The following is a 14,618-nucleotide window of genomic DNA, read 5'->3' on the forward strand; positions in this document are numbered from 1 at the left end:
CCTTCCCTTAGGTGTCACAGTTCTGTGCTGTCTGTTTTCTAGTGTCTGAAAGTAGTTGTGATTCATATAGTTTACCAGCTTTCTAGTTGTTGACACTGTGAGGTTAAGTCTAAATCTTGTTAATCCTTCATGGCTAGAAGCAGAAATATATTACCTTGTGATACAAAAAAGGGTTAGAATCAATTTCTAATAAGGAAGACTAATTGAAAAATTTCCAGGAGAGGGCTATATAAACTATAGAGTAAATAAATACCAGTTGTTACTGTATATGATGTGGTCATTATAAAGGAAGCCTGGTTTGATGACATTAATTACATTGTGCAAACTTATAGCACTTTCATATGGTATAAATGCAGTAATAAGTAGGAGGCTTTATCCTTCTGCCATTTGAGAAATTAAAACAGGTAAAGATTATTTACCTTCTCCATCACCTTTGAGTCAACTCTTATCTAGCCATTCATTCAGAAAGCCCTTAAGAAGTAGTTTCTATCCCCAAACCTAATTTTCTTACTTGTTCAAACAAAAACAAAAATCCCTTTGTTTACCTTATTATGAAACTTTTAAGAACTGAGCCATACATTTCCAGCCTTCTTTTAATAAGCTCTTAGTTTTTTATTTTGTTTGTTTTTGATTGCCCTGGTTTGAAATTAAGTGCTATGACTGTGGCATTTCAGAGTTTGCCAAACTTGTGGAGGAGTTCCGAAGCTTTGGGGTGAAGCTTATGCAGTCAGCCAGTGGTCACAGCCGTGGCACGTTCGAATGGGTTGACAGCATGCTGGTTCAGGCCCTGAAGTCTGGAGATTGGCTTTTGATGGACAATGTTAACTTCTGCAAGTAAGGACCTTCTGTTCAATCATGAGTGGGTCTGACTGAAGTTTGGGATATGCTTGTCAAAGTAGAAACCCAGGTGGAAGCTCTACTGTTTTTAATCCACTGTTTTCTTAACTATAAGCACATCCTCTGCTATATTCTGTAGACTTTCCCTTGTGGTGAACAATGGTAGTTGGTCATTAGCTGCAAGATTTTCGTTCTAGCTGATAGTTTAGAGCTGAACTGAAGGCTAACGAAATTGGATTATTTTTTCCAGTCAAAACTTCCTTTGAGTTACACATTTTCATTTAACCTCAGAAAACTTCCTTTTGTTAGGGTCATTCTGAAGTACAGATTTTTATAATGGAGGATCTGATAACAGAGCAGACATTTAGTAAATGTGCATTCTGATTGTACCACTTGATTCCTAAGTAAGGAAAAGGACAAGCATGAAGCTGCTGTGCCTACACAGTGAGCGCAGTACAGGTCAGAGGATGGGTTCCTCTACATTCTGAACATTTTCAGGATGTCCTCAATTAAAATCCAGTTATGTTTGTGACTCTCTAGGCTGTGTGCCTTCAGGGAGTGAAAAAGGGTCTTGATCAGCTAAGAGATCTTAATTCTGGCTGGGGGTTGGGGGTGGGTCAGGAGGAGCAAGAGGCCTGAGCCAGGGCAGCAGTCAGTGTGGAACTCAGGCCTGTCCACCATTTGGGTTCTCTCTGTGCAGCCCATCAGTGCTGGATCGTTTGAATGCTTTGTTGGAACCTGGAGGTGTCCTCACTGTTAGTGAGAGAGGAATGATCGATGGATCCACTCCCACCGTAACACCACATCCCAATTTCAGGTATTCCTGCCTCAGTCTCAACCTGGATATCAGAGGTGGCCATGTATTAGGGCCTCCTTACATTTTATTTGTACACTCAGTCAGCAGAAAGGTGAGGTCCCTGCCTAGGGTTGGTGGTGAAGGATGGAAGCAGGGAGACCCATTAAAAGCCTTTTGCAGTAGTTCATGCACAAAATGATGGCTTACACTAGGGCAGTCAGATCAGTGGGACTTGCTGATGGGCTTGTGGGTTAAGAAGAGGAGGAAGCAATGATAGCACCTACGGTTCTGGCTAGAGTAATGAGGTAAATGGGGTGCTGTTCATTGAAAAAGGGAAAAACTGGCAAAGAAGCAGGTTTGGTACATGGAAGGAACAGCAGGAATCAGCTGTTGAGTTCTGGGGGGTAAGGGTGAGCTAGATGTAGAAGCTGATGGACACCGACAATTATGAAGCTAAGTGTTTCTGGAGAATACACTCCTCTTTTTTGTTCTCTCTGTAGATGAGTTAGAATGATGCATTAGCACTGGCTGATTTGGGGACTATCTGAGAGTAAGAATTTTACAGCCCTCAGTACTCAAGGTAGATACACAACCCTTAGTTCCTTAGAAAGAGAAGCTGACTTGCTGTATTGGTGCACTTGGAACTAGAGGATAGAATGCAGATGAAGACAGCATCTGTGAGTTGAGCCATCAGTGTCCAGCTCCTGGTGATGAGCCACATATGCTTTGCCCTTGCCAGGTGTTGCAGAGCTACACTGTTGATTGCACTGAGATTTTGACGTCTTTTTTCCCCCTCTTTGAATTGCTTGTACTACTAGACTTTTTCTCTCAATGGATCCTGTTCATGGAGAAATATCCCGAGCTATGAGGAATCGTGGACTTGAAATCTACATTTCAGGAGACGGGGACGGGAGCATCCCAGATGACCTAGATCTGAAAGTCCTACTGCACAGCCTTGGGTTGGTGGGGGACAGTGTGTGTGACACCCTTTTGGCTTTGCACTCAGAGACCCGAAGTGCTGTTGTAGGTAAGGTGCTTGACTTCCAGCCTCTGCAGGGTTTTATTCCTCTGGAAATTCATGTCATTCCACTTGACTGCTAGTCTAGGAGTTCTTGCATTTAGTGTACATAGAGATGGAAATGACCTAGAAAGCCTATTAATAATACGGATGTACTGGCTGCTCTCCTCCTGCCCCTGCCCGCCAAGAGATTGGGTTCCACCGGTCTGAGTGAGCCACAGGAATCACCATATCAAGAAGCTTCCCAGGGAATTCTAAGGCATGCAGTCAGAGGCCCATACTTGGAAGAATATTACTTTTGACACTGAGATTGGTAAAGGTTGTCCTGAAAATCTTTCACGGTCATCATTGAATCTCTTGAAGGCTGAATAAAGAGGGAACTTGGAATTGTTTAAAACAAGACAGGTATTACTTCTTCTAAATGTCCAAAGATACAAGAAAGGGCAGTTAGGTGCAATGTTGGCTGCTTATTTAAGCCTCATATTAGTTCTGCAAGCTATGTTTCCATTTTACAGATGAGACTGAGAGAAGTTGAGTAACTTGGGAAAGCCACACAGTTAATAATGACAACTGAGTTGGATTTCAAAGCCCATGGTGCTTTTTGGTTCCATGCTCATGTTGTCCCTCTCAGTGTATCAGCTTTAGGTCTAGGGTATATATGGCCAGGCTTTATCATGTTTAAGTCATCTGGTCACTTCCTCACAATGTGCTGCTCCGTGAGAGGGAGTGGGGGAGGCAGGCTAGCAGGGAACGAATGTGAATGAATGTTCTCGCAGGTTCACTGAGTTCACTAGTGAGCCCCCTGGAGTCCACTTGGCTTTCTGAGATAAGTGCCTGGGTGGAAGTTTGATGTGAAGATGAAATTTGTCCATTTTCTCTGGAGACTTTGCAGAATCTGTTGCTTATGGATGGCATCGTTTCTTCCTTACAGCTTCTCCAGCGTCCTCGGTGTCGAACCTCATTCAGACAGCCTCACTCATCGTGCAGTATCTGCAGCGAGGCCTGAGCTTAGACAGCGCATTTTCTAAAGCATGCTGGGAAGCATATGTTCGCTCCCAGGCTTCCCCAGCAAACCAGCAGGTACTGTGAGGTGTCTGACACAGCTTTCTGCAGTACAACACTACAGGAGGTGGGAGGATACTCTGCTGGCAGCAACTTTAATGGCCTTAGAGAGCTCACCTGCAGTTATACTGCAACAGATCTGGTATCCAGACAGATCTGGAAAATAGCGTAAATGTGATTAAATATGCCTTGAAACTTGCCTCTCAGCAGAAAAAGTGAAATTTTGTCATGTTGTGTATTGAGAAATGTGTCTTGACTGTTGAGAGGATCACAGGGAGCCTAGAAGACCGCCATTACTCCACTAGTTTTCGGTAAGAGCTCTGTGTCTTGGGGACCGTACACCATGTGTTTCTGTCTCCCACCAGCTCGTGCAGGCTCTCCTAGAGAAACATGTTTCTTCGCTGCAAGCACACGAAACCTGGGGCAGCTCCCTTCTTGCCTTGGGGCTGTGGCCAGATTCTCTGCCCTCGGCTCTCTTCACTACAGAAGATTCTCACCTCTCTAAAGTCCGAGGCGACGGGCAGATCTTAGCGTATTGTCTCAACAGGCTGAGCATGAAAACAAGCAACTGGGCAAGGTTAGCGGAGCCTTAAGCTTGTGTGTGTCTCCCTTGACTTTTCCTCCCTCCCTCCCTTCCTTCCTGCTTTCCTCCTTGCCTCTCCTTCTCCCGCTTTCTTTTTTTAGATGGTCCTGGTCACGACCCAGCATATTTGACCATAATGTTACGTGATCATTTTCCACATAGTTTCATCGTTTGTTGTGATATTATTGCTCCCTATTTATTATTTATTATAGGTACATGTTTTGATTTTTCCTCTTTGGAGGGAACTTATATATTCCCTGTTAACTCTATGACAGATTAATTATAAAGTTACTTGTCTTGGTTCTTTGAACTATGAAATGAAGATTTAACCCTAATACTAACTTTGTCTATTGTAATGAATTTCAGGATTCAGCCTCTTACTTTGCCAGACTTAGAGAAAATTATGCAGTCCTCCCACCCAGAGAACTTAAAGTTCACTTCAGTTGAAGTGGATACTTATTGGATTGATGAACCAGATGCTCTGGCTGTGGCTGTTAAATTGCTCATAGAAAGAGCAACCAATCAAGACTGGATGCTTAGAGTTAAATGGCTTTATCATTTAGCCAAGAATATGCCACAGGGGCTTGGTGAGTAAAGAAGCTTAATTTGTATAATGAGGGAACTTATGTACACATACCCTGCTTTCATAACTCAGCAGTTGTTTTCTCTTCAACTACACAGTTAAAATTACATCTGGGGAAGCTCCTAACAGGATGTTTATGACTTAGCATTATTGCTTATTTAATTGTTAAAACATTAAGGTACACATCTACCCTAGATGTTCCCCGAGAGAAACTTTTCCCCATGTAAATCTCAGCATTTCAGGATCTGTCCAGCCTTCTTTCAAATCCAGAAGGAAAATGTACTGTATTATGTTACTTTTAAGTTTTTGAACAGCTTGCCTTTTTTTTTTTTTTTTTTTTCTGTTGCACATGCATTCTTTCTGAAAAAGGGTTGCTTTTGGTAAATTTACTTCCCATAAAAGTACATAAGATTCTAATCTTACTTTCGTTCCAGTGGTCTAAATGATCATTCTTAATTTCTTTGTACGTTTTTCATTCCAAGTAGCTTTAAAGGTTTTAAAGTACAAGAATTTGTGGGTAGAACTTGTTGACTAAAGTAATTGAGTTTATATGAGTTTTTCTACTCTAGGAGAATTTATAGATAAGCCAGTGTATGTGTGTATTATTCGGTGGTACATGTGATGTCTAAATATGTGTAGAGTGAAATTGGATGCATATTCTCATCTGCTTTCTCCTGTGTGATAGCTGCTAGACACAGGTAGCTACTAAAACATAACCTGTGACGTGGCCACTGTGATAGCAACTGTAGAACAGAAAGCTCGAATGGACGGCGCTGCTCTAGATGGTAACTAACATCTGCTTCTTCCTCCACAGAGGCGATAAAGATTCATTTGGAAGCCAGTGCTGCAGCTCTTAGGAATTTTTACTCAAATTCTCTCTCATCTGGGGTCAGTAATGTCATCAAAATATTACAACCAAATGTATCAGGTACTGCACCTGCCTTGATTTCTAGCTCTCAGCACTCTTGTCCATTGAGTTCATGGGAAAAAGATCTGTCAGAGCTCCCACTTGTAACAGTTTTTAAAAGAAGACTCAGAGTATCCAGATGCATATTCTGCTGCTTTTTTTTCAAAATTGTATATTGATTCTCCAGTTTCTGATAAAGGATGATGACATAGTGTAGTGGGAAGAGCACAGGAGTTGGAAGTCTGGGCTCTGGTCCCAACTTGGGCACAAACTGGCTTCTTGATTCTGGGTCCATCATTCGTACTCAGCTGCCTTTGTTTGAAAAAATAAGGGAATCAAATTCATTCTTCTGGGGCCCCTTCAACTTGTAATAGTCTGTGATGTATTAGTAAGTACTGTTAACAGAAAGGGTTTTAAACTGTGATCTCTTTTGAGATGAAGGTAAAATAATATATGTTCAGTTTCTTCAGAAAACCTTAATGATGAAGTTATAAAGTCTTCAAAATTACAAAACAAAACATAATAATAAAAGGAATAGCCATCCAAACTATCTAATCTTAAGTATACATATGACTACCTTGTGTACACTAAAGGTAATGGGGTAGATGGTTGGGCAGAAATCAAATGATAGAGAAAACTAATGTCAGAGTCAGATTGTGGCTGAACTGAATTATGGCTTTCCATTCATGAAGGAACTTTGGTCTTTGGGAACATAGTTCTAGAGTAGAATGGTAGATTTCCTTCGCAGCAGCCTTGGCTTGCCCGCTGATTGGCTCATCTTCCTTTTCCTTTTCAGCTGAGTAGCCCTGGATCATGTAATCTTGCTAGATTTTGGGATATTGGTCCCCCCACTGTACCTTGCTGTTCACAGTAGGCATTTATTTGTTAGTCTACTGTATTGTGGATGCCTTTAAAGCTTGTAGTACTCCATTGAGCCACCCAGCCACTCTCAAATTAACATTCCCATCTTTTTGTCATGCCTCCTTCCACTGGAATCTCCACCTCTGGAACAGGTCAGAGCCTGATGGCTGCTGCTGCACAGAGAGATTTTGATACCAAGTTTGAGCCAAAGGAGCAGAGGTGGCAGCAGCGTATCCTGTGATTATAAAGAAATGGGTTTTAAGCAAAATAATCTTGAGTTGTTTTTCTTATTAAAGGCAAATTACTGAGGTGTGTTCCTTCATTTTCTGCCATGGAAGTTAGTTTTCTTGTGGTTAATGGCAAAAGATTGGGTAATTGAGTCCATGAATTCTTTTCCAACCAATAATGGGACCTGAGCAAGTGAATGCATTGGTTTTGGAACTGTCACGGATTGAACCATTTCCATTTCTCTTCCCCAGCAAGACTCTCCTATGTGATCAAAGTAAAACAGTGAAATTGCCAGACAGGGAGTTTAACTCCAGAATTCTACCTTTTCTTTTGTTCCTTAAACCAGATGAATCCGTGATCCCTCTGGATCCCCGATGGAACATGCAGGCTGTGGACATCATCAGAAATGCGATGGACTTTGACCCACAGACAGACCAGCCTGAGCAGCTCTTTGCCCTTTTAGAGTCTGTTGCAAACAAGTAGGTGAAGCCTACTGTTGTGGGCACTGTTTGCCTCACTGTACCCTGTGACTCTACAAATTGTTGTTTAATGGCTAAGTCATGCTTGACTCTTTTGTGACCCCATGGACTGTAGCCCACCAGGCTCCTCTGTCCATGTATTTTTCCCAGGCAGGAATACTGGAGTGGGTTGTAATTTCTTTTCCCAGGGGATCTTCCCAACTCAGGGATCGAACCCACATTGCCTAAGAATACTGTTTATGTGTATTTAATTTTCTGAATCTGAGGAGTGCTGAGCGTCTGACGTGATTGCCGTTGTTACCACCTCTCCTTCAAGCTCTATGCACAGCGAAAAGTCATTCTGACCATGATGTCCTAGTGCCTTTGAATTGGCAGATTCTTAATAATTTAACAGGGTGCTGATTAATAGATACACTGGGAAGTATCAGTAATGGGATTTGTTTTATGATTAATCTTTTATCACAGGATAGCTGTGTTTCCACTGTTTCCTGTGAGATTTCCAATAGCTTCCTGCGTTTTCACAAGTTCTTTCCTCAACCATCTGTCCCATCAAATGGTGAAGGTCTACCGTACATAGTCACATATAGTATAAATTTACATAATTGCTTTACAAGTCATTCCTCACTGTTTAATGTAATGACCAGTAATACTTTTTAATTGTCCATCAGTGTAAGAGATTTAGAGAAATAATTTTGTAACTGAGGTATAACATGCATTACAGAAAAGTGCCACTAATGATGAGTATATATCGTTTTGATGAATTTTCACAAAGTGAACTCACTCGTGTGATACATAGTAACACCTCAGAGGACCCCTTGTCCCTTCCCCCCAGCAACTCCCTCATCCTCCTCCCCGGGTAACTTCTACCATTGCAGACTAATTGTATGATGGCTGGTTTGGGGTTTTTTTGGGTGAGGAGTTGCTGCACTGAGAGGCTTCCAAAATCTTAGTTCGCTGACCAGGGACTGAGCCTGGGTCATAGCAGTGAAAGCACCGAGTCCCAGCCACTGAACTGCCAGGGAATTCCCTATGATGGCCAGTGCCAAGAGTCCACAGTGCAGCTTCTCAGACCATGGCAGAGCAGCACAGTGGGACGGGGCAGTTTACCGAGCCCTCTGCCTTCCTCCCCGCCAGCTTAGTTGTCGTCTTTGTCACTGCCCATCTCTCTAATCCAGAATTTGCAGAGGCCTGAGGGGAGTGACACACTGAGGGAAATTGATATTCCAAGGGTTCTTAGGATTCAGCAGGTAGAGGCTATGATAAGTATTATGAACTGGTCACTGTTTGTTAATTGTGGAATCTCATTTCAGGACCGTCGTATATTTCGACCGGGAAAAACGGATTTTTACTGAAGCAAATTTGGTTTCTGTTGGTGGCAAAAAGTTAAGAAACAGTGTTTTGAGAATGTCCTTTGAATTCCATAAAGGTAAGGATGTTGCTTTTACCTTCTTCTGTTACACATCTGGCTGCATGATGTTCCTGATGGTGAGAGGTTCCTCAGGTGTGGCCATGCTACTGATTGCTTTTGACTTGGTGGCCTGATTTTGACATCTTCCTTTACTCAGTATCTTTGACTAAGTACTTTTTTACATGTCCTTGATCTCATTTATTCATTTATTTATTTATTTGGCCACCATGAGGTGAGTCTCTTGAGTGAGGAAAGGGAGGCGCAGAGATGGTCTGGGTCACATCTCTAGCAAGTAGCAGAGCCAGAGCTTGAGACCTGGTCTCTTGGCTGAAAAGTAAGAGCTCATAAGCATTTGGTTATGGGTTCTTTTCTTCCTCCTTCCTTTTTTTTTTTTTCAATTGAAAAGATAATGGTATTTCTTGGAAAATATTCAAACTGTAGAAGCATAAAAACAGAAAAAGTTTACTCCTGCAGTAGCTGCTGTTAATAGTAGAGATTCATTTATATCTTCTCATATCTTCCTGTTATCTATCCATCTGGTCATATATGTAATGTCTTAGAATTTGTTTTGTATTTAAACAAATGCTTTTTTAAAAAAATTGAAAAAAATAAAAATAAAAAAAATTGAGACATGAACATCTCTACGTATATATGCCTAACTTGCTAACTTACTAGGCAAAGATTTGCTTTCAACTTTGACCTTGACCTTTGTACTGAGGGTAATGTTAAGTTCTAGACTGCTGTTAATTTAGAAAATGTCTACAAAATTAAAACTGATCAAATGTTCTTATTTATACCAACTCTAAGATCCAGAGAGCTATCACAGCCTGCCCCATGAAATCGTGGTCAATCTTGCTGCTTTCTTTGAGCTTTGTGATGCGTTAATCCTACTCTGGGTACAGTCCTCTCAGGGCATGGTGTCTGATGCCGGTGTTAACGAGGTGAGGAGATGTACCTGTTTTTCTTTTAAGTGACATATTTCTTGGCACAAAGATTTTTAGGGGAACGACTAACTTCAGTATAGTCATCTGTCCAGTATTATTTGAGAAATTGTTCTTGTGAATTGAAATAGATACACATATTTTAAAGCTGCATCAGGGTGTAATTGAGATAATAAATTGTACATGTTTAAAGTGTACAAGTTTATGTTTTGACCTGTGTGTACGTGTGACGCCATTCCTACAGTCGTGACATTGAACCCGTCCATCACCCTCAAACCTTTCATCTTCTGTTTTCTCTTCCTTTTTTCTGCCCTCCACCTCTAGCAGGTATCCATTGATCTGCTTTCTGTTACCACAGCATTTTATATTGCTTTTATATTTCTATTTCTGGCATTTTATATTGTTTTTATCTGTCCACTTTCATTTAAAATCATTTTGAGATACATCCATATTGTTTTGTGTCTCAGCTGATTCCTTTTTATTGCCAGTAGTCCATTGAATGTATACATACTATAACTTACTTGTCCATCCACTTGTTGCTAAAAATCATAATTTTAACAGTTATATTTTAGTTCACTTAAGCCTTCTTAGACATGATTGTCACATGTGGACTAAACTGGGATTGAATCCAGATTATTCCAGTAATTGTGATAAATTAGAATTGTAGGTCTTAAACTTTATAGTCTCAAGATCCCCTCTCCTCCTCCCCATCCCCAAATCTCAAAGAACTTTGCTTATGTGGTTACATGTATATGTACTGTATTAGGAAATAAATCTGAGAAATGTAAAAAATTATGTGTTAGTCTGTTTAAAAACCCAGTAACAAATTCATGTTAACATTTTTAATGAAAAAAACATTTTCCAAAACAAAAATTAAGAATGGAACTATGTTACATTTCTACAAATCTCTTCATGTCTGGCTTAACAGAATGAAAGCCAGTTTCTCACACCTGTCCCTGATTTGCTCTCTTACGGTATGTTGTATGGGTTGAAGTTTGTGAAGAGAAGCTGACCTCTATTTCATGTTGTTAAGAGCTTAGAAAGTGAAGGCTAGTTTAATAAACATTCCCGTGTAATTGTGGATGTCCTTTGATCCTGTACCACAGCTTGACAAGTGATAGTTTTGTAAAGGTTACTTATTGTGTGGAATTTGAAAAAACAGTGATCTTGTCATGTGTTAAAATTCACTGGCCTGGCATACACTTTGGATGGACTTTATCCTTGCATGTTACCCTTGTGTAAATTTGCAGCTTGTACATTGGTAATTTGGAAAGTATTGTTAAGTGAGTTATCAGATCTTCCCAATGTTGGCACATTTCATTTTCCAATATAAATTAAGTCATACTCTTGAAAAATTACCACAGACGTCATCAGAAAATCAAGTATTGGGAATTTGTCAAGCTCTTAGTTTTTCAGAGTTCTGAGCTTTGCTTAAAAGTTTTGAGTTTTATTTTCAGCAATCTTGCTTTTTTTGAATTGACAGATTGACTTCATTCATTTTCCACACGCTGTTTGCCAGACACCCAATCAGAGTTTGTCTGCTACCCCAGCCCCTGCCCTTTTTTTTGGTACCATCATTGCAGATGTCACCATAGTAAAGAGCACAAATAATATGATATTATTTTGAAAATAGCTTTGACATCATAAAACTGGAAAGATTATAACTAATCTGGAGACTACTTTGCCATAAAAATACATAATTAGAAGAACAGCAATGTTGGAAACTCAGAGTACCTGATTTTTGCATTACAACACTACATTAATGAAAACAGTAGTTATTGTCGTAAGGATAGACATAGACTAATGAAATAAAAGAGAATTCAGAAATAGACCCTCAAATATTAATATATGGTGAATTAATTTAATGAGGAAAACAGCTCTTTAACAAATGGTGATGAAAAAACCAGATATTGATATTATAAATATGAGCCTTTATCCCTGCCTTATGTCAGAAAAGTTAACATCAAAATGGATTATAGAGCTATGTCTAAAAGCTAAAGTTAATAAACCTCTAAAAGAAGACATAGAAAATATTCGCAGCTTGAGGATAGGCAAAGATTTCAGGGCATTCTTCAAAAAAGAAAAATTGATGAATTCAATTTTGCCAAAATTAAAAATGGTTCTTAGTAGACAGCTTTAAGAAAATGAAAACACTAGGAGACATTGTTTATAAATTGTATATAAATTGTTTAAACCAAAGTAATAGCCCAGTTTTAAAAAGGAGCAAGAGAATTTGAATAGATGCTTCTCAGAAGATAATGAATACCCACTGAGAACTTGGAAAATTTTCTGTATCATTAGTTATCAAGATGTAAATTGAAACCACAGTGCAGTTCCACTCACCAGAATGACTAAGGTTAAAAACTGAAACCCACCTACACTGCTGGTTGGGATTCAAAATAGTGCAGCTTCTTTGTAAAGCAAGTTGTGATTTCTTGTAACATGGGGTGTACACTTACCACATGACCCAGTGATTCTATTTTCCCCAATAGCTCTGAACTTCCACTAATAGGACGAAAGATCCTTGCCTCTCTGATTGCCTTAATATCCCTAAAAATATTCCAGTCAAATGCTAGACCTTTAACATGTATATGTCGCGTATTGGTGAACAATTGATGTCTGTGTTTTGTGTCCTTTACTGTGAGATGTTTGTGAGCAGTCTTGATTTGCTTTGTTTTTAGATCTTGGGTTCTGTGCGGTGGCGTGACCGGTTTTGGACTGTGGCTGACACAGTAAAAGTAGATGCCTCAGGCCTGGCCTTGCTCGCCCTTCACTGGCGCTGGGTTTTAAAACATTTGGTCTGTCGGATCCCCCAACTCCTGATGAACCATGAAGACAAGTAAGACTCATATTTAGAGAAACAGCGTCAGTATCTACAGGATTGATGTTTGGAAAGGAAATGTGTTTCTTCTTACTTTACTTTGGTTTCCTCCCTCCTTGACTTGTCAGTGAATGTAAATCTAGTACAAAGTATATACAGTGCCCCTTAATATCCAGCACTTCCCCTTTTACTCACCTCCCTTCTGCCCCTTTATCTCCTCTGCTAAAGATACTACAGAGAGGTTCAGACTGTTTCAGAACATATTCAGAATTGCTTGGAGAGCCCAACTGGTGGATTCGCAGGTGTAAAGAAGTTGCAGAAGTTCCTGGGACGACCCTTCCCTTTTAAGGTACAATTTGGAAGCATGTAGTAAACACAAAGGTTTGACCTCTTCTGAAGCTCTCTTGGAATGTGGGCACTGCCATTCAACTAGACTCAGCCCTGCCTGCAAATTTTTGAATGTTCAGTGAGCACTATTTACTGATTTGTTAAGTGTTATTGTTTTACCTAGTCTTGAGACTTTTAAGGTTGAGCAGACTGTTAACTTTATTACTGTAAAATATCCTTAGAGCAACAGGAGTAAACCAACTTTATGTTTGTAGAAGCATCGAGGAAACATAAAAACTCTTTCAGACATGAATAGGCTTCTAAAGAGAACCACTTTTCTCCTCTGTAATAGGCTCTCCTGGGTTTTATTGTTTCAGGACGAGCTGGTCGTAGAGTGTTTTTCACAACTGAAGGTCTTTAACAAAGCTCTTACCATCAGAGAGTGGATGCCTGCTCTTGGGGAGAGTGGATGGCAGGAAGACATTAGTCGGCTCCAAATGGTTGCATCTGAAGGGACATTAAAGAAAAGTCTCCTCCGGGCCTGGGGTTTGGTCCTCCGAGCTAATATTCTGGAAGATGTCGATTCAGGTGTGTGGCTAGCTGACAGTGGTTCTAATCATGTCCTCTGCAGCCAATAAGTTGTTGTTTTTTTCTTTTTCTTTGTCAGTAAGTTTTAAGACGTTCTCCCTTAAATATTCTTCTCCTTCTATTCCCGCCCCCCTGCCCCCCGCCCCGTATACTATAGCGACCACTAAATAAGTGTCAGGCATAAGGTTAAACTTTACATACATTATTTAATTCTGTCATTGTAATTGTGTAGGTATTAATAGTATTATTTAACACATGAGAAACTCAAGTTCAGGTAAAGTTGAACTCAAGCGCATAGTCACATAACTGGCTGTTGGGAATCTGAGCCTGACCACTGACTGCTGTGTATCTTTTTGTCCAGATACATTGAAGAATCTTGTGAATGCTCAGCATTTAGAACTAAAAGCCAGAGGAATTTCACTTGGTTTTCTGGAGAAGAAGCACAGTGAAGCTTTCTTCCTGTCGCAGCCAGATTTTAGCTGCTTAATCCAGCTCACCAGGAGTGTTCAGCTGTGGCCTGTGATGGAATACCTGGCTATGCTTTGGCAGTATAAAGTCACAGCTGATTTTATGACACAGGCTTGTCTGAAAAGGTGAGCCATCCTTCAGGGTTTTTTCCTTTGGGGCAGCTTATTTTCTTGGAAGGTTATTCTGTGTATTCTACATTTAAAACAAAGCACAGCCTTTTCTTGAGGGGGAGTAGTTGCTGAAGCAGAGGGAGGTCATTTGCCACTTTGGAAAGCCAAAAATTCTTGATTCTTTGCCTATTTTGTGTGTGTTGCATCTCCCCTTCCATAGCAGTTTTCTGATAGTTCATGGAAAGCCCACAGCTCACTCTCTCCCCCTCTCTATTTCTTGAGCAGGTCAAGCAAACACCAGCAGCCTCAGATAGATGAGGAGATAAGCCATCACATCACGTTTTGTCTTAAGCACACACCAGTTGCTCCTCAAGAGCTTCGAGACTTTTGGTCCTTAGTGCACCATCAAAAGGTAAAAATCAAAGTCAAAATCCTTTGCACTGTGAACTGATTAGATTTTCTGTGGCACACTGGTTGCAGAACATTGCAGAATAATCTTAAAAATTGCATGTTGTAAAACTAATCTTTTCTGAATTAAGTTTCAAAGGGGAGAACTTTGAATGTTTTTTGCAGCAATATTCTAGACATTTCCCTGCTCTTA

The 14,618-nt window shown here is 40.3% G+C and overlaps 1 protein-coding gene across 1 annotated transcript in view; it reads left to right on the forward strand.

Moving 5' to 3' along the window:
- MDN1 (midasin AAA ATPase 1) overlaps positions 1–14,618 on the forward strand; it is a 145,667-nt gene that overhangs the window by 78,329 nt on the left and 52,720 nt on the right. The window contains exons 44-58 of the mRNA XM_052645558.1: positions 675–834; positions 1,538–1,654; positions 2,452–2,660; positions 3,583–3,731; positions 4,079–4,290; positions 4,663–4,883; positions 5,694–5,807; positions 7,222–7,354; positions 8,665–8,780; positions 9,570–9,703; positions 12,385–12,542; positions 12,753–12,873; positions 13,229–13,439; positions 13,801–14,032; positions 14,303–14,429. Coding sequence (XP_052501518.1) covers positions 675–834; positions 1,538–1,654; positions 2,452–2,660; positions 3,583–3,731; positions 4,079–4,290; positions 4,663–4,883; positions 5,694–5,807; positions 7,222–7,354; positions 8,665–8,780; positions 9,570–9,703; positions 12,385–12,542; positions 12,753–12,873; positions 13,229–13,439; positions 13,801–14,032; positions 14,303–14,429 — 2,414 coding nt within the window. The remainder of the gene's footprint in view (positions 1–674; positions 835–1,537; positions 1,655–2,451; positions 2,661–3,582; positions 3,732–4,078; positions 4,291–4,662; positions 4,884–5,693; positions 5,808–7,221; positions 7,355–8,664; positions 8,781–9,569; positions 9,704–12,384; positions 12,543–12,752; positions 12,874–13,228; positions 13,440–13,800; positions 14,033–14,302; positions 14,430–14,618) is intronic.

This window comes from Budorcas taxicolor, chromosome 9 (assembly GCF_023091745.1).
Source record: "Budorcas taxicolor isolate Tak-1 chromosome 9, Takin1.1, whole genome shotgun sequence".
In the NCBI taxonomy this organism is placed as follows: Eukaryota; Metazoa; Chordata; class Mammalia; order Artiodactyla; family Bovidae; genus Budorcas; species Budorcas taxicolor.